The following is a 19,169-nucleotide window of genomic DNA, read 5'->3' as shown; positions in this document are numbered from 1 at the left end:
ATGAGCATGAAACCCGCCTATTACAAGTATTATCGATTTTAAATTGGGTGGGTCATTATCATTTGTAATCGAAGCAAGAATATTTCGCGCTTTCCAATGTAACGTCTTAATCTTATTAAGACCAGGGCGTTAAGCAACACCACACTGCTGGAAGAAACGAGGGGAGAAATTCTTCGAATATCCCTAAGGATATTCAAGAGAAAAACGCCTACCGTTCCATCCATCAGAATGGTGCTCTGCCCGACTGCTCAGCCCTGGGTTCGTTCCCTATTCATTCTCTCTCCACACAAATCCCAGAAAGGTACAGGAAATAAAAAAACTTACGAAGTCATAGTAAAGGTATATTTATTTATTAAATAAAAATAAACAGAATTCAAATTATTATCAATGCGAAACAAAAATAAATTGTTAAACCGAGACTCAAAAGATTCTGCCGGTTGCCGGTATAAAATAATTAAATATATTAAAAAGTACTCAGCTTTAGTTCGTTCTGAAGGAGTCGTTCAGTTCTCCAGGAAGTGTTCCGATCTTTGTGAAAGTTAGCTGCTGTCGGGGGTTGCTGGTCTAGATAATAGCAATCACTTATGTCCCCAGGTTGGTAAATAGGTTTCAGATTATATTCTGATGCATCTGTCGATTTAAGGTAGTATGGGCGGTTGCTGATTGTTCCCATACTTCCTTAGTGAAGGTGAAGTGTGGTTGGCTGTTGCTTGCTTCCCAAGGTAGTGTGGTTGGCTATTTCTTGCTCCCCACGGTAGTGGCTAGAAAATTCATACAAAGATCAGTTTTCTCCCAAAAGAAAAGCCCGATCAGAAATAAAGCTGAGTATTCAGAGAAAAACGATCTCAGCAAAATCTCCGATCAAAGCGTGGCATTAAAAATAAATTTACAGGAAAATATTTATTAATAAGATATTAAATAAAATAAGATAATATAGGTACATAAATACAGTAAAAAAAAATAAACGTTAAAATGTTTTCAGCTTTATTTTAAGAAAGAAAGTATCTGCTATGCAAAAGAAAACAAGTAAAAAACAGGCCTAAAACTAGAAAAAGATACTTACCCGTGTATACGGCCAAGACACTAACCAATTTGTGTGACTAAAGTTTCATTAAGAATGATTGTATTGATATGATTGAAAAGAGCAAATAAAAATTTTTATTGGCTTATATAGAGTGGGCCGGCCAATAAAAATATTTATAATTTAGTGAGGTCGCTTTGGAATAATATAGTACGGGGGACAAGTACCAAGCTGAGCTTGGTGTCACCTTCAATTGGTTGATTGAAACGTTACACCAATACAAAGGTTGATCAAACGTTACACACACATGTTTTTGATTATGTGCTGTAGCTTTACTTGCAGCTTCGATTAAAACTGTAAATATTGTACTGTAGTCACTTGGAGCAGCATTGGAATTACTTTAGAAATTCCGTAAGTATCTTTAAATTTCGTAAGTATTTTTCCATGAATCCAAACCACCAGCCGGGAGTATTTTTATCGGTTTTTTTAGTTTAGTTTTTTAGTTTTTAGTGAAACACCATAACAACTCAGTAGATTTGATTCGTAATTTTTTAAGGACGTTTTTTCGTATTCCTTTAATTTTTTTGACGTTCTGATTAGAATTTCGTCGCCGTTACTCCAAAACTCGCCCTCTCGGTTTATTGTGTATTAGTAGTGGTCAGTCCCCTAAATTTCAAACTAGATAATTAAAAATATCTAATTTGACGAAAATTACAGTAATTATCATTAATAACAATTAAAACTAAGCCTGTTCCATTTGCAAAAAAATATTTAAACTTAAATTAAACAAGAAAATTGTAAAAAACGATACCTTAAATAAACACTTTACATCAGCTGACTCACACAAACTTCATTTGATTTTTAATCTGACTTTTGACAGATGAGCGAAGTTAGCTATTTAATCATTGAAAATATGATGGCCAATACTGCAGAGAACATTTAGCTAGCCCGATGTGGGGCTTACATCAGACATTTTCCTTATTTTCTGATAATTTATCAAATTAGTATCCATTACTGGTACAGTGTCCATTACTGGGTCAGTTACCCTATGAGATTTTGGAGTATACTAGAAAAGATGATTTTGGTTTGGAAAATGCCTTAAACTGAAAAGTAAATAATTTTGAAATACAACCTATTGCAGTAACAGCGACGATTTATTATTTTTATGTTCAGCAACTAAATTAACCTTTACTTTAAGCTGTGTTTCAACATCCATATCCACAACTGCATTATCCACTTGGTTTTTTGGTCTTCCGCAGTAGTAGGATCAAGAATACTGTCTTCGTTTCAATCTTCATTAACTAATAGATGTATACCATGGTATGGTATGGTATGGTATGTGGGATTCATTTTCAATATTTTAGTAAATAGATCAAATGAATGGTTCTTGAGTGTATTTTAAAAATAAACAACAAGAAAGGTTTGGGATATATTGATGTATATACGTGGTGGCGAACTTCGCTCCAGCAATATAAAATTGGGCGGACTTGATCTCCTATTTTCTTGTGGTTGCTGCAGATAGAAACGGTTTGATCTTCTATTTTTTGAGGTTGTTGCGGACGGAAAATATCAGGTAGCATACAGGCACGTGGCAGGTCCAATAACGGTTGCTGATAGGTAAGCCTGGGCGGGCTTAATCTCCTTCTATTTTCTTGTGGTTGTTCCGGATAGAAAATGTCAGGTAGCATTCAGGCTCGTGGCATGTCCAATAACGGTTGTTGGTGGGTAAACCTGGGTATGTCAGGTGGCATGTCCAATAACGGTTGCTGGTGGGTAAACCTGAGAATGTCAGGTGGCATGCAGGCGTGTGTCAGGTCCAATAATGGTTGCTGATGGGTAAGCATGGGCGGGCTTAATCTCCTTCTATTTTCTTGTGGTTGTTCCGGATAGAAAATGTCAGGTGGCATGCAGGCTCGTGGCATGTCCAATAACGGTTGCTGGTGGGTAAACCTGGGTATATCAGGTGGCACGCAGGCACGTGGCATGTCCAACAAGGGTTGCTGGTGGGCAAACCCAAGCTTGTCAGGTGGCATGCAGGCACGTGGCAGGCTCAACAACGGTCGCTGCTGTGTAAACCTGGATTCTTCTCACTCATTCGGCTCGTATTCAAGCTTAGGGAAACCCAAACCTTAGGGAAACCCCGCACCACCGATTTATTGAGCTCACACGTAACGCTAGGGAAACTACGCACTTACGATGTCACCCACCTTAAGAGTTCCCTAATCCGTTCACCCGGTTCGACCTCCCACCTCCCTTCCCTGACCCGGAGAGAAGCTGTCAGATCTCGAGATACTAGGGCTCGATCTCCTTCCACTTTCCCGAAACTGTTGCCGATGAAAAGGACCCGATCTCATTTTACCGTCCTGAAATTGTTGCCGACGGAAAGGGCCCGATCTCCTTCCACTCTCCCGTGGCTGTTGCGGATGGAAACGGATTGATCTTCTGCTTTTCGGTTGTTACAACAACGGTTGTTGTGGACGGAAATGCGGTGGCAGGTCCCAATCTCTGAACGATTGCTGGTGGGCAAACCTGGGCATATCAGGTGGCATGCAGGCACAGTCTTGAATGTTAACGGAGGGGAGGTTCAGAATAGTGACAGTTCGTAACAGTGACACCGTGTGATTATATATCATAGTTTTTGTATTTGGATATTAATAAAAAGTTTTTGACAATTTCACTGAAAATAAATCAGATCAAAACCCTTACTACTGCCTCCTACAGCAGTCTCGTAGAGTAGCAGTTTCAGTCATAGAGGCACTGTAGTAAGTAGATTGATGGACTTTATCCAAAAGACGAAGTGGAAATAGCAGAATCTACATATTTAAAAACTTTATTTGTAAAATGTTCAACACAATATATATATATATATATATATATATATATATATATATATATATATATATATATATATATATATATATATATATATATATATATATATATTCAATAAGTAAGTTCCAAAAAAAAAATAAATCTTTTGGTCACGAGGATATCGGTCAAAGGAGAAATAATAAAAGGAAATCACAGTTCCATTCCTATATTTGAAGATGTTTCGCTTATTTTATTTACAAGTTTCATCAGTTCAATCTAAAATAATACAAAGGTGGTAGGTAAGAATATAAAAAAAAACATGAAAAAATAACTTACGAATGGTGAGTGAAGAAAGTTAAGGTGTAAAACAAACACACCATTCTCTTAGTATCCGTGGTCAAAATATTAAAGTTGAAATATTAGCTTATATTAGTCGAATTCATGTATAACCATAAGAAAAAGATTACTTTAAAGGTGAAAAAAAAATGGATAAAAACTACTGCGAAGCACTAGAAAAACCCGTCACATTGTACGTAAAAAAACTTATTAAAGTGTAGAGATAAAAACAAAAGATTTTACAAAACACACTGGTACAGAGCTGTTATTCTAATAAAGTAAACGTTTAAAAAACATCTTATACATACTTCACTTTAGGGCACATCTCAAATTCAAAAATTCCAGCTGGAAAACAAAGTCAAGTTACCGATATTTTCGTTGAAGTAATTGTGTGTCATTTTATAGTTGTGCGTCGGGACAACTTATTGGGAGTATGAGATGAGTATACGCAATACACTAAGAGCGCAAACCAGCAACGCAGAGGACGTTGAAGAAAATAAAATTATTTGATTGGAATGACTACAAAACCAATTTGTAGTGAAGGAAGGTTGAAATCTGAAATTTATTATGGCGATGAAGTCAAGGAATGAGGAATGAGAATATGGATTGTGAAATAGATAAAGCTTTATGTAAATTAGGAATGAGTCAGTATAAATGTAAAAGGTTGGATATAAGGAAGTACTAATGGGGAATAAAAAGAAGGTTGGGAACGGGAAACGGAGCGGAGATGATACCGTCTGGAAGCAAAAGAACTTCGAGAAATTCCCATTTGATGTTGGAAAGAAGAGAATGGTATAATAAACTGAGGTTGTCGATGTCGGTACGTTTGTTCATGGAGGAAGGATTCAGGAAAATGTGGCACATTTCTAGGAAACTTCTCTTGATATGGTTGCTTTCTGTACAAAGAATTTTGACCTGTTCATAATCTGGTCGGTGGTCAGAAGTAAGAATGTGTTGTGCTAAGGCACAAGAATATTTATGGCATCTAATATCACTCTTGTGAGAAGTTAGTCGACCTTTAAAGGATCTACGAGTCTGGCCAATGTAACATAGGTTGCAATCCATGCAGGGGATGTTGTAAACCACATTGATTTTTTCTAACGGGTTTAGAGGAGTTTTGGTTTTAGAAAAAAGTTTACCAACTGATCTGACATTTTTAACTCCAATCTTCACTGGTGCCAATGTTAGAAGTTTTGCGAGCTTCTCAGTCAAATGAGGGAAATAAGGGAGAGAGTAGTAACGTATCTGGGAAGAAGGAACGCTGTGGGAGTCGTTTTCTGGTGTTCCTATTGAAATATCAGGATGCCCCTTTACTTGACTATTGTTTGTCAAACTATGTCTAGACAGTGTGTAACTGGTAGAAAAAAGAAATTTATTAATTACATATAGTGGATATGAATTCTGTAACAAAATGGACTTTAGAAGGTTAAGAGAATCCCTTCGGTGAGAAGGATGTGTCAACCTATGAACCCTAAAACTAAGAACTGGTACGAGGTTGTATTTGTATCTCATCGCATGGCATGAGTGGTAATTAAGAAAACGGTTACTCGCCATTTCTTTTCTATACCAAGAAGTACTTAACCCAAGGTCACAACCCACGCATATCTAAAAAAGCAATGCACAAGTGAACTGTAGATGAGGATCATATGCATTGAAATGTGATAAGGTGCTCTGAACCTTATCTGGCGGAAGTGCCAATATGAGGTCGTCGACATACCTTTTCACAAAAGGAACATGAAAAGTCAAACTGTGAAGCCGATTTTCGACTAAATCGTCGAGGACAAAATTAACTAAAATCGGGGAAATTGAGGACCCCATGGGAGTATCAAAGATTTGGAGATAAAATTGATTATTAAAAATTTATTAATTTGTCTCAAAACCAAGTTTCAGCAAATCAGAAAAGACTTCCCAAGAGATTGGGGACGAGGGCTGGATAATATCCCAATTTTTATGAATTGAAGTAAGGACAACTGAAAGAGGAAGGTTAGAGAATAAAGAAACTACATCAAAACTTACCAACATGTAGCCTTCAGGCAGTTTGAAATCATTAACCCAGCATCAATGTCGTTAATTTTATTACACCATCACTGTCGTGTTAGATTTTATCTAACATTAGTGTTTTTTCAATAAAACAATTTTAGTTTCCCAATAACTCATTTTAATAAGCAAAAACTGAAACTAAATTATTTAACACATTCAAACTTAACATAATTATGGCAACAAAACCGAAAAGGGTAAGTTAAAAGATAAGAAAAAGTAAGTTTTGGTAAGCAAAGTATTCCCTGTTTCGCTTAGACTCTGCGAACAATTGCTTAACGTTATTCTGTCTCACTGCCTAAAAAAACACAAAAAGGGAATAAGTAAGCTAAAAAGGTAAGTAAACAAAAAACTTACAATGATTTAATTTTCATCATTATCGTCATCTGTGCATTCCGTGCATGTATAACTTGTTCTCTGCGTGTGTTCTTTACAAATTGGGCTTGTGCAAATATTGCAACGATGTTGGGTAAAGCGGTTTTTTCTTACTGGGCAGTAAAGGCATCTTGGTTTTTCATTATTTGCTGTTGACGGTGCCGGTTGAGGTTTGATTCCAGCTACGTTATGTATTTTTTGACGAAGACTTGTAGATAACCTTGGTATAGATGCTCGACGAGTTACATGGGGTAGTGCAAGTTGTTTTGCTAAATCAGTAATGAAAGCTCTTCGTTTTAAAATTACATTAGTATTGCTTCTAAAAATTATCTGGCTATTTACAGTGGCAATATTGAGCAGAGTACAAAAGACAGTAAGGGGTCAACGGTTACTTATTCTGCTCACAGAATACTCTGATTTTAGCCAATCAACGACATCTACACCTCCCTTCGTACTGTTGTAAAAGGTAATGACCTCAGGTTTGAGATCTTGGGATGAAGGATCTATGGAATCATCGTCATGTAATGTTGATAACATTAGTACGTTTTTGTTCTTTTTTGGTACGTAAGAAGCTAATATACAATGGTTTTTCGTATTTACTTCTTTGTCACCATACAAAAATATGGAACTTTTTATTGGCCGATTTTTAACATACAGTAGCATTGGAGGAATTTGGGCTTTATTTTTTCGTATTGTACCTACTATAGTTAATCTGTGGTTTTCGTATAAATCATTGGCTAGAGGAACCGATGTAAAATAGTTGTCCATAGTAACATTTCTTCCTGAGTTATTAATTGGTTGAATAAGTCGTTTTACTACACTACTTGCATCATTGGGCTTTTGGAAAGGCCCATCGGGTTGTCTGCCAGCATAAATTTCCATATTAGATGTATAGAACATTCTAGCATCACAAAGCGCATATATTTTAATCCCGTATTTTGCCGGTTTATTAGCAATATACTGTCTACATTTGCATTTACCCCGAAATGCTTCCAACAGTTCATCAATTGTTGCGTATTCACTAATTGTGTAATTATTCAAGCATTGTTGAACAAAGGCATCAAAAATGTGACGTATAGGGGCTAAATTGTCAAATTTTGCTCGTTCCTTCCGTGAATTGCTGTCGTCAAATCTTATAGCTTGAACCAGAATATGATACCGATATTTTGATAATGTAGCCGCAAAAAAGTCCAGTGCGGTTCCATCGGTGCTCCATAACTCTGCGGTACTCAAATGCTGAGCTTTTTTGACTCCGGCCAGATAAAGCAAACCCAAGAATGCACTAATTTCTATAAAATCGGTTGGCGCGCAGTTTTTTGAATTATTGTATGATGGCCTCATTTTATCTAATTTTTGATTGGTGCAATCAACAATATAAGAAATTATCTCATCGGGGAAAAACAATTTCCAACAATCTAGAGCTGTTTTATATCGTTTCGCTACATTTTTTACGCCTGGCAACTTCGTAATTATATTTTGCCGGGAAGTTTTATTTCTGAGATCGGTTCTTTTGTGATGAAGCCACTCTGTTTTGTCTTTTCCTCTAGAGATTGGCACATCAATTGGCAAAATAGTTATATTTGAAGCACTTGTGGATGGAACCGGCTCACTTTCAATTATTTCCTCACTCTCACTCAACCCAGATTGTTCTGTATCGGAACAGTGTTCACTATGCCCAGATGGAGCATCTGAATCCGAGTTATTATCCATTTCCACATCACTCTCACACTCCTCGAACCATTTTATCAATTTTTCTTGTGTTTTCTCATCCATTTTAGATAATAAGTGTAAAAGACGAGCGTAAATAATCTCGACAGACTACACGAAATAAACAACAACCTTACTCGACAGCGAGTACGCGATCACTGTCGTGTTAGATTTTATCCAACGTGCACCGCGCAGTCCGCACCTCCCACTCCAACCCATTGTTTCGCTTTAAAATGCGATATATCCAAAGCATCACCAGGCATATCTAGAAGCTTTAAATCATAACTACCCGAAAATCAAAAATATAAGGGTAAATTCGAATTTGTTAGATTTTTTCTAACATCGACAGTGATCGCGGGTTAATAAAATTAGCAAACTTAAAAGAGTCAGTGATATTAAATTGATTATCTGCATCATAAGCTTTGGTTAAAATATTTGTAAGGAAATTGGCAATATTACCATTAGGAGCATTGATAGACGAAACAATGGGTCTCATACAAAGTTGTGGTTTATGAATTTTGGGAAGACAATAGAAACGTGGAGCATAACCATTATAGGAGTGGAGAAGCTTAGCAATGTTTTGATCTAGAAGTTTGTCTTTTTTTAATTTGGTAATAAAATCATTGATCTTAGGTGTAAAAGTTTGAGTGGGATCTCGAGAAAGGGGCTTGTAATAATGATCGTCCTCTAATAAGCGCGAGCTAAGAGTGAGATATTCCTCATTATACGTGATAACAGTGGAATTTCCTTTATCACTAGTAAGGACAACAAGTTCAGGATGGGTTTAAAGGAAGATCGCTGTTTCTTTAAAAGCTTGATCAGCTGGTGAAAGAGATGTTTGGGTTGTTTGGAATAGTTTAAAATTATGTTATTAGCTTGGGATCTAAGATCCAATACGTTGACATCAGTGGCATCTGAGAGGAGATTTTCAATGTCAGCTAGGACGTTGGAAATAGAGTAGTCACGAAAAGAAGGTTGTAAACCAAACTTTGGGCCAAGTGCCAACAACTTGGAGAGGTTCGGAGGAATATCAACGTCAGTGAGGTTACGGATCCATTTATCTTGGATTTTAATCTTATCGTAGTTGGATTATTGAATATTGTTTATTATTATTATTGAATTATTGTATATATTATTTGTATATACAAATTAGATGTAGTTATGTATAAAAGCACCTACCCAAAATATATAAAAATGGGGGTACGGCAGGGTTTATGTATTTCAATTGCAAAAAATGTAGTAGGGCAGTTTGAATTATATAAGCATTCATTTATGGATAAATAATTATATAAATATTTAAGATGGATAAAAAATAACACCAAATTTTTTTTATCAAATAATCTACAGCAGGTATTATCCGTCAAATTCAAAATCTAAAATTAGCGTCGTAACCATCAAGATAATCTTCAACATTAGTATCAATTATTAGAGTAGTATAGTGGTGCTTAACGTCTTTAGTAATAAGATGGAGTAAAGATGAGATGTCTTCAAGCTTTTTTGGTAATATTGGTTTGCCCGTAGGCCACAGTTGAGTTAGAGATGGCGAAATCCCTGTATTATCGAAACCAGGTTTTGATTTCTTTGAAATGTCTACTTGAACATAGTCTTGTTTTATTTCGTTGGTGGTGGATATTATAAAAATAACTATTCTGGAGAACTTTATTTTCTTTTTTTTTTAAACATATAAACTTACATTACGGGCTCTAACTAGCGGCCATCATTGTTCTCTGTCAGCTGTCAGCTTAAGCTGTCTACACACTAAAGTTCATGATCTTAAGCTGCATACAGACTAACAGAAACAGTAATGTCTAAAATACAACTTAGATTCTACTCTAAACATAAAACTTAATTTTTTTTTTTTTTTTTTTTTTTTAACAAAAACATTAATACAAGAAAAAGTCCTCAAGATAATTTGGTTTTTTAGTTTTACGTCTGTCGGAAGGGTATGCGTTTATTTCACTATTTTTATCAGTTTCTGAGTCACTCTCAAACACCAGCTCTATGTTACTCTCAGTTACTTGATGTATGTTACCTGAGATGGACGGCTGTTCCTCATCATTACCAACAGGATTGTCACAGCAATTAGCATTATCTTTGGAGTCCTCATTCTGTGCTGTTTCAGTTGAGGTATTTTGTGTTTCTATGACTGTGTTTTCTAATTCATCAGCAGATTCCATCTCAGATGACATATTTACAGTCTCATTATTTTCAACATGTGTGGAGATGTGATGTTTCGTCCAAACATAAGAAAGGGAACCAAGCGTTTTGTTGGTTTCGTATTAAGACGTCGATTCCAAATAATCTCGGTCGAAGTAAGGATGATTTCCGGTAATAAAGAAAGTATTGAATCTGCTACCAGTCAATTTTATTGATCACAACTATTCTAACAAATGCGATTTTATATAATAATTATCATCGAAAACCGACCATAAATGCTTCTTGCTATGTCGTTGATCGCGAACAGATGTGAATATATCCCGTTTAAGATTCTAAGTACACTATTTCCGCGTGAAAATCAAAGAGAGAAAAGTTTTTATATCATCGAACCGCTACGAGTGAAGGCCGATACTTGAATATATTTTTGTGTTACTGCATCGTCGCCAAAACATCAAGTCAGGGACCACAACCCGTTAAATCACCGGTTTTTCAACTCCTCGAATTTATTTAATACAATGTACGACTTAACGGTCAGGTAGTCTCTGAGAGAAAAAGGTTTTATTTTTTGAACGAAGAATAGATTTTTAATTCCACTAAACATTCGGAGAACTGATATAAAGAGAATTGACAAACTGACTTTCCTGTAAATTACCTTACTTTGTAAATAAATACTTTTATGTTAAAGAGATTTGAACATAAGCTCGCCCGCGCGAATTGCGGATAGTTATAATAGATATGTACCTATGTAAAAAATGGGTAAATAATATTGAAAGCGTAATAGAAAGAAAAACGCGAAAGAAAATATACCTAATCAAATTGTGGTAAGAGATATAATTTAGTTATTGGTCGAACAGTCTCTCCCGTAGCAGGTCTAATTTTAACTGCACGGACATGATTATCTAACCCCGGAAAAAGTTCCAGGACTCTCGCGGTAGGCCATTTTAGAGGGGGACAGTTATCAGTTCTTAATAAGACTAAATCATTTATCTTAATATTTTGACTTACTTTGGACCACTTTGGTCGACTATGCAGTTGGCTAAGATATTCAACAGACCATCGTTTCCAAAACGACTGTTGAATCTGTGAACATCTTTGAAGGAAGTTAAGCCTATTAATTGGTAAGTGTAGTAATGTTTTTTCAGGGTAAGAGGTAAGGCTACTGCCTATTAGAAAGTGTCCGGGTGTAAGGCATTGTAGATCAGAGGGATCATTCGACAAGGGGCAAATAGGGCGTGAGTTTAAAATTGCCTCGATCTGCGAGAGAATTGTACTGAATTCTTCAAACACTAAATAAGCATTCCCTATCATTCGACGAATGTGATATTTGGCACTTTTAATTGCTGCTTCCCATATACCTCCCCAATGGGGACTATGAGGTGGAATAAACTTCCATTCTATGAAATTTTGTGCAGCGAAATTTTGCATGTCATTTGAAAAACTAGGGGATTTAAAAAATTCGCGCAAATCCTTAAGTTCATTTTTTGAACCAGCGAAATTGGTTGCGTTGTCACTATATATGAGAGAGGGAAGACCTCTTCGGGCAATGAATCTTTTTAGACATAATAAAAATGAATCAGTAGAGAGTGATGACACTAATTCTATGTGAACGGCCTTTGTGGCTAGACAGACGAAAATAGATATGTAACATTTTTGCATTGGAGCCTTTCTTAACTTAGAGGATTTAATAAGAAATGGCCCACCGAAATCGCAGCCCACATTTTGAAAAGGGCGAGAAGGAGTAATTCTAACCTTAGGTAAATTTCCCATGATTTGTTCCATAGGTTTAGCGCGAAATCTAAAACATACGTGACAATTTTTTACAATTTTTTTTAGTGTTCGAAGTCCGTTTAAAGGCCAATAATTAAGTCTGACGTTGGACAATGTCGTTTGCGGTCCGGCGTGGCCTAGACGACAATGTTCATGAGTTAGTAATAAATTGATAATGTGAGAGTTAGATGGTAACAATATTGGATGTTTTTGTTCATAGGGGATATTAGCGTTTTTTAGGCGTCCACCGACGCAGAGAAGTCCGTCTGCATTCAAAAAAGGGTTCAGGGTAATTAAGGACTTATTTGATGTAATTCCTTGGGTTTTTATTTCCAAGATTTCTTTAGAGAATTTTAGGGATTGTATAGCCTTAAATATTGATATAGAGGCGGATCGCAATTCGTCCGGAGATAAAATACCAAGTTTTTTATCAGATGAGTTTCTTGCATTAAACGAGAACCTGTATATGTAGGCAGTGGTGCGTAATAATTTAGAGTAAGAGGAAAACCTTGAAAATAGATTATTGATAAATTCATCTTGCGTTGAGATTTTTGAACTGATTATAAGGGATGATACCTTTTCGTCCGGTAATAATACTTGGGTAGAGTTCGGGTTAAATGTCGTTAGGTTTAAGTCCGTTTTAAGTAGAAATTCAGGGCCGTTCCACCACATCCGGGAATTTAGAAATTCAGTAGCGGTCAAGCCGCGAGATAGACAATCTGCTGCATTTTCATGAGAACGAACGTGTCTCCAAGAAAAATTTGATGTTAGGTCTTGAATTTGAGTTACTCTATTTGCTTCATAAGTGTTCCAGCGCGAGGCAGAAGAGTTTATCCAACATAACGCGATTTGTGTGAATCTGTCCACAAATTAATGGAGGAGAAGTGCAAGCGATTTGCAAAGGTGGAATTTATTTTTTTAGTTAACCTTGACAGTAGTAACATGGCTGATAGCTCCAATCTAGGAATGGATACCGTTTTTAAGGGAGCTAGACGAGATTTGGATGCGATTAGAGTACAACTGATAGTATCATCAGCGTAAATTGTGTGAAAATATAAAACAGCGGCCTGAGCCTTACTTGAGGCATCGGCAAATCCGTGTATTTCAATTTTAGAGATTTGCCTGCTGTTAAAAAGATTACGGGGTACTTTAAGAGACTCCAGGAGAGTGAGATCGTTAATAAATCTTTTCCATTCTTTAGCAAGAGTTTCAGGGAGTGGATCGTCCCAATTTAATTTATTGAGCCAAAGTTTTTGAATAAATACCTTTCCAGTGACAGTGAATGATCCCAAGAGACCTATGGGGTCAAATATTTTGGCGAGTGCTGAGAGGGCGTTTCTTTTTGTGAAGCTATTATCAGCAGCGGGAGGACTTGGAATTGAAATCGTAAAATAGTCATCTAAGGGGTGCCACGAGAGACCTAAGACCTTATTGGTATTTAAGTTGTTTGAGGTTATTTCATAATTAGACTGAGATGACCGAATATATTTGGCAGAAAATTCAGCCGAGTTAGAAACCCATTTGTGAAGAGTGATACTGTGACCGTTTAAGATGGAATTTAGTTCATGCTCTGCAGCTTCTAATTCGGCTAGAGTGTTGGTTCCGTATAAAATATCATCGACATATGTCTGATTTAACAGTGCATCAGAACCAAGGGGGTATTTTGTGGTATTTAAAGTAGCTATCTCTTTTAAACAGCGAGTGGCTAGAAAACTGGAGCACGTTACGCCATAGGTTACAGACGTTAGCTCAATACACTTTAAGGGTTCGTGTGGGCTATCTCTCCAAAGGATGTTTTGTAAAAAAGTCTGATTGGGATTGACATTAATTTGCCGATACATCTTTTCGATGTCGGCGATGAAAACAAATTTAAATTGCCGAAACCGACAGAGGATATCAAAGAGATCTGGCTGTGTTTGAAAGCCGGTAAGAAGTATCTGGTTTAAAGAGTATCCAGAAGTGGTTTTTGCACTTCCGTCGAACACTACGCGCAATTTGGTGGTTGCTGAATCCTTTAATACGCAGTGATGGGGTAGAAAATATTTGTTTTCATCTAGCGAGTTGTGGTATGTAAGAGGAACATATTTACCGTGATTTAGGGAGATGTATTGATCTATAAAATGTTTGTATGCATTATATAAATTGGAGTCATTTTTAAATCTCTTTTCAAGTGATTCGAAACGTTTTTTTGCAATTTGGAATGATTCACCAAGCTTGAGGTGCTCAGATGGAGATTTTTGAGGTAGATTTACTTGAAATCGACCATTTTCGAGAATTTTGAGGTGATTAATGAAATTTGATTCGGCTAATTGGTCATCGGGGGACAATATTTTTTCGCCGGGGCAATCTTCAGTTTCCCAAAATTTAGAAACAAGGGCTTCAAGGTTTGAGTCTGAAGAGTGGGTATTTTGAGTTTGCACGAATAGAGAGACATCATTTTTAGACTGAGCGTAGTTTGGAATATTGCCAGCGATTACCCAGCCAAAAATTGTATTGAAAAGAGTAGGGAGATTATGTCCTAACTTTACGAGACCTGGTTGAAGAATGTCATAATAATAATCTGCTCCTATCAAAAGGTCAATATTTGATTTTTGATAAAAATGCTTGTCAGCAAGAGTGAAACCCTTGGGTATATTGAGCTTGTTGGGTTGAATATGAAATTGAGGTAACTGACAAGTTATTTTTGGGATAACTGCACAATTCAAGTTAAGATGCTGAGATTTTAAATTAGGAGAATGAACATTAATATTTGCCATTAAGTTCGAGGTGAAAGAGCCTTGTGAAATGCCAGAAATTTGTAATTCCCTGTGATAAATTTTGCAAATGATTTTACTTAGCAACTCTTGAGAACAGAACGTTTTTTGGCTTCCAGAGTCTAGGACTGCCTTAATTAGTAAGGGTCTTCCTGATTTGTCGATCAAATTAACTTGAACAGTGGATAAGAGAACTGAAGAGTATGTAAATGACTTATTTGTAGCACTCAAAGCAACGCTGGAGTCGTTTCCATTGTCTGGAAAATTGTTAGAAGTAGAAGGTTGGACATTATTAGTCCGAAGCGGTTCCGTGGAGTGCGTGGTATTTTTATGTTGATATGAGAGACTAGGAGAATTGGTGTTTTGTGAGGTTGTTGGACTGGCATCATTTGGTTGACGAAAAGAGTTATGTTTAGTTCTATTATCATACGAAGGGTTTTGTGTTGAATGGTTAAATCGTGAATGATTTCCATTTATGTTAGAACGATAATTTTCGGAATGCGGAGAATGGGAAGAGCCAGAATAATTGGTATTTTGCGCATAGGAGTTTTGATGCAGTAGAGTGTGGTGTTTTTTGGAACAGATTGAGCAAGTTCGTGAAGGACAATCAGCATGGGTGTGTTTTGTACCCAAACAGTTAGAACACATGTGATTAGCCTTAAGAAAGTTATATTTTTCAGAGTGTGGCAGAGAGGAAAATTTTCTGCATGTATATATTTTGTGAGCTGAATCATTGCAGTAATTACATTTAATATAAACGCGAGATGGGAGTGTAGCAGAGGCGTTGAGATGGAGAGAGGTAGCATTATATTTGCCGTGTGATTTTTCTCTTTTTGAGTCAGAGGTATATGTTAGGTCTGCGAGAATGTTGCACCGTTCATTCAATATTTCAAAAAGTTCGACAATCGAGGGAGTGTTGTCGCGATCCCTTCTTTCGCCATAATACCGTTTAGTGGCAAAATCAAGTTTCCTAATTATGATATTTATTAAGAGATAATCCCACGATTCGATCGGAACATGCAGAATTTTTAAGGAGTCAATATGTCTTTTCAAATCATTTACGAATTCATTTAATGAATGATAATTGCTCTTTGAAAGTGTAGGGAAATCTATTATAGCGTTAATATGCGAATTTATTATCGCGAGATTATTATCATATTTTTTTTCTAAAATAGTTATTGCGAGATCAAAATTTTCGTGAGTAACTTCAAGTGAGTCAATTAAAGTTAAGGGTTCACCTTTAAGAGAAGATTTTAAATATATTAATTTTTGTGCCTTTGTGATACTATTGTTATCCTTTACTAGAGAAGAAAATAATTGGAAAAAGAGAGCCATTTACTGTATTCACCATTGAAATTGGGGACGGAAATGGGTGGTAACCTTACATTTGAATTACTAGCGGGTTCCTGTGATTGAGAATGTGATGGGGAAGAAGATGAGTTACTGAGCGTTAATTGAGATAATTTTCCGTCAATTCGTGACATAGCAGAGAAGTATTTATCCTCGATTTCTTCCCTATTTTCGGTATGCAAGTCGACCGCATCAATAGATTCTATTTTATTGCAAATATCATTGTAATTATTAAAGGTATTAACTAAATGTGCTTTTCGGTGATCTAATTCAAAGGTGTTAGTTTGAATATCAAGGGAGTTATTGATCCAATTTAAAATTCTAGTGATTGTAGACTTGCATGTGCCACGCTCTCTTTTCAATAGATCCATGTCAATTAGTATAAATTAAAATATGTGATAATAAACCGAAAACAAAACTGAGACAACACCAATGTACAGTGTAGAGATAGAAAGATATGTTTGTTATTAAAAAGAAAAAAGATCGTGGCTGAAAATTGAAATTGTACTATACTATAAAAAATGTGTAAAAATTCAAATTCAAAGTTATATAAATGTGTAAAAAAAATCGTGAAATATCTGTAAATGAATGCGATAAGTAATTTTTAATTAGTCATAAATATAGTAGGATACGACTTTGATAAACACATTCAAAATTGCGTATTATGCGTAAATTATAGTAAGTAAGAAAGTATTACTTAAAACGAGAACGAGTATAAAAATTATAGTGAGTGATAATATATAAAATACAAAGAAACACTGTGAGAATTGTTTATAGAAATTGTATCGAGTTAGAGTCACTGAGTAACGCGAAAATAAATAAAGTTTATAAGTCCACCGTTGTTGTAAACGGTGTTACCTGTTGGAGAGGGTCGTTTTGAAGACGACTCACGGGTTTGGAGCAGCGTCTTCGTAAATCTCGATGTGGGTGATGGAGTCAGAACTCTTTAACTGGAAATCCTTGCTTCTGTAGTGTTGTAGAGGACGTTTGCTGTCCCACCAGGGGTACCAAATTATGTGTGGAGATGTGATGTTTCGTCCAAACATAAGAAAGGGAACCAAACGTTTTGTTGGTTTCGTATTAAGACGTCGATTCCAAATAATCTCGGTCGAAGTAAGGATGATTTCCGGTAGTAAAGAAAGTATTGAATCTGCTACCAGTCAATTTTATTGATCACAACTATTCTAACAAATGCGATTTTATATAATAATTATCATCGAAAACCGACCATAAATGCTTCTTGCTATGTCGTTGATCGCGAACAGATGTGAATATATCCCGTTTAAGATTCTAAGTACACTATTTCCGCGTGAAAATCAAAGAGAGAAAAGTTTTTATATCATCGAACCGCTACGAGTGAAGGCCGATACTTGAATATATTTTTGTGTTACTGCATCGTCGCCAAAACATCAAGTCAGGGACCACAACCCGTTAAATCACCGGTTTTTCAACTCCTCGAATTTATTTAATACAATGTACGACTTAACGGTCAGGTAGTCTCTGAGAGAAAAAGGTTTTATTTTTTGAACAAAGAATAGATTTTTAATTCCACTAAACATTCGGAGAACTGATATAAAGAGAATTGACAAACTGACTTTCCTGTAAATTACCTTACTTTGTAAATAAATACTTTTATGTTAAAGAGATTTGAACACAACATGGCACATCAAACTAGAACTAGGAGCATCATCATATAATAAATTTGAAAAATAAAACTCAGAAACTGTAACTGGCAGGTTTTTTTTATTTAATAACTTTCGATTTCTTCTGAATTGTTGGCCTTTTGTATCAACTAACAAATATGACCTCTCATTATACCTATCAACTACTTTACCTTTTTGCCATGAATTATTCTTCCGGAATAACACATTATCGCCTTTCTGAAGAGTAGGTAAGTTTTTAGCTGTTTTATCATAGTGATCTTTCATTTTTTGTGAATTTGCTTTTAATTTTTCTGAAACTACTTGTGGATCAACAATATTAGATTTTAAATTTTCAGAAGAAATCGGCAGTTTTGTTTTGACAATACGGTTCAACAATAATTGAGAGGGAGCGAAACCTATACCTGTAAGAGGCGTATTTCTGTATTCCATCAAACAGTTTTGCAGCTCGTTTACGTTACTAATTTTTTTTAGCATATTTTTACATATCTGAACATATTTTTCTGCAAAACCGTTTGATTGGTGGTGGTCAGGACTTGAGAACTCTAGTTCAAAATTCCATTCCCGAGCAAATTGTTTCATACAAAAACTATTAAAAGGAACATTATCTGCAAAAAATATATCTGGGATACCAAATTTTGAAAAAGTTTCTTTGCAACACCTTATAACCGTATTAGCAGTTTTGTCATTCACAGGAAATAACTCTATCCAGTGAGAGTACAAATCAACAATTAAAAGATAACTTTTTGACTTAAATTCTAAAAAATCTGAGAATAAAAACTGCCATGGCCTTTCAGGTTGCTTGTGATTAATCAGCGTTTCTTTTTGATTTAAAGGTTTGTTCAACTGACATGGTTCACAGTTTTCAATATAAAATTCAATGTCTTTTGACATTTTTGGCCAGTACATTATTTCCCTAGCCCTTAGTTTTGATTTTTGTATACCAAAATGTGCAGCATGTATTAGACACAGCATTTCTTTTCTCAGTTGAGCAGGAATAATAATTTTCTTATCAAAGAAAAGCAAATTATCTGACAAATGAATATGTTCTTTAAGGTTATAGTAATATTTTACATCAGGTTCAAGTTTATGAGGATTTTTAGGCCAGTTTGATAAACAAAACTTTTTCACTTGAGTCAAAACCGGATCATTTTCTATGGCCTTTTGAAAGCTATTCTTTTTTTCTTTTGTCAT

At 35.7% G+C, this 19,169-nt stretch overlaps 1 protein-coding gene across 1 annotated transcript; it reads right to left on the bottom strand.

Annotated features, from left to right (window-relative positions):
• Window positions 1-11,251: 11,251 nt before the first annotated feature.
• LOC140450696 (uncharacterized) lies at window positions 11,252-19,169 on the bottom strand. Its single transcript, XM_072544363.1, has 4 exons — window positions 18,149-19,169; window positions 16,304-16,516; window positions 13,139-16,202; window positions 11,252-12,239 (listed from the first exon to the last, which is right to left on the bottom strand). The coding sequence occupies exons 1-4, from the start codon at window positions 19,167-19,169 to the stop codon at window positions 11,252-11,254; spliced, it is 5,286 nt and encodes a 1,761-aa protein (XP_072400464.1).

The sequence above is a fragment of the Diabrotica undecimpunctata genome, chromosome 9 (assembly GCF_040954645.1).
Source record: "Diabrotica undecimpunctata isolate CICGRU chromosome 9, icDiaUnde3, whole genome shotgun sequence".
Taxonomy (NCBI): domain Eukaryota; kingdom Metazoa; phylum Arthropoda; class Insecta; order Coleoptera; family Chrysomelidae; genus Diabrotica; species Diabrotica undecimpunctata.
The sequence above is the reverse complement of the archived record's forward strand: the minus strand, read 5'-3'. Positions and strand labels throughout refer to the sequence as shown.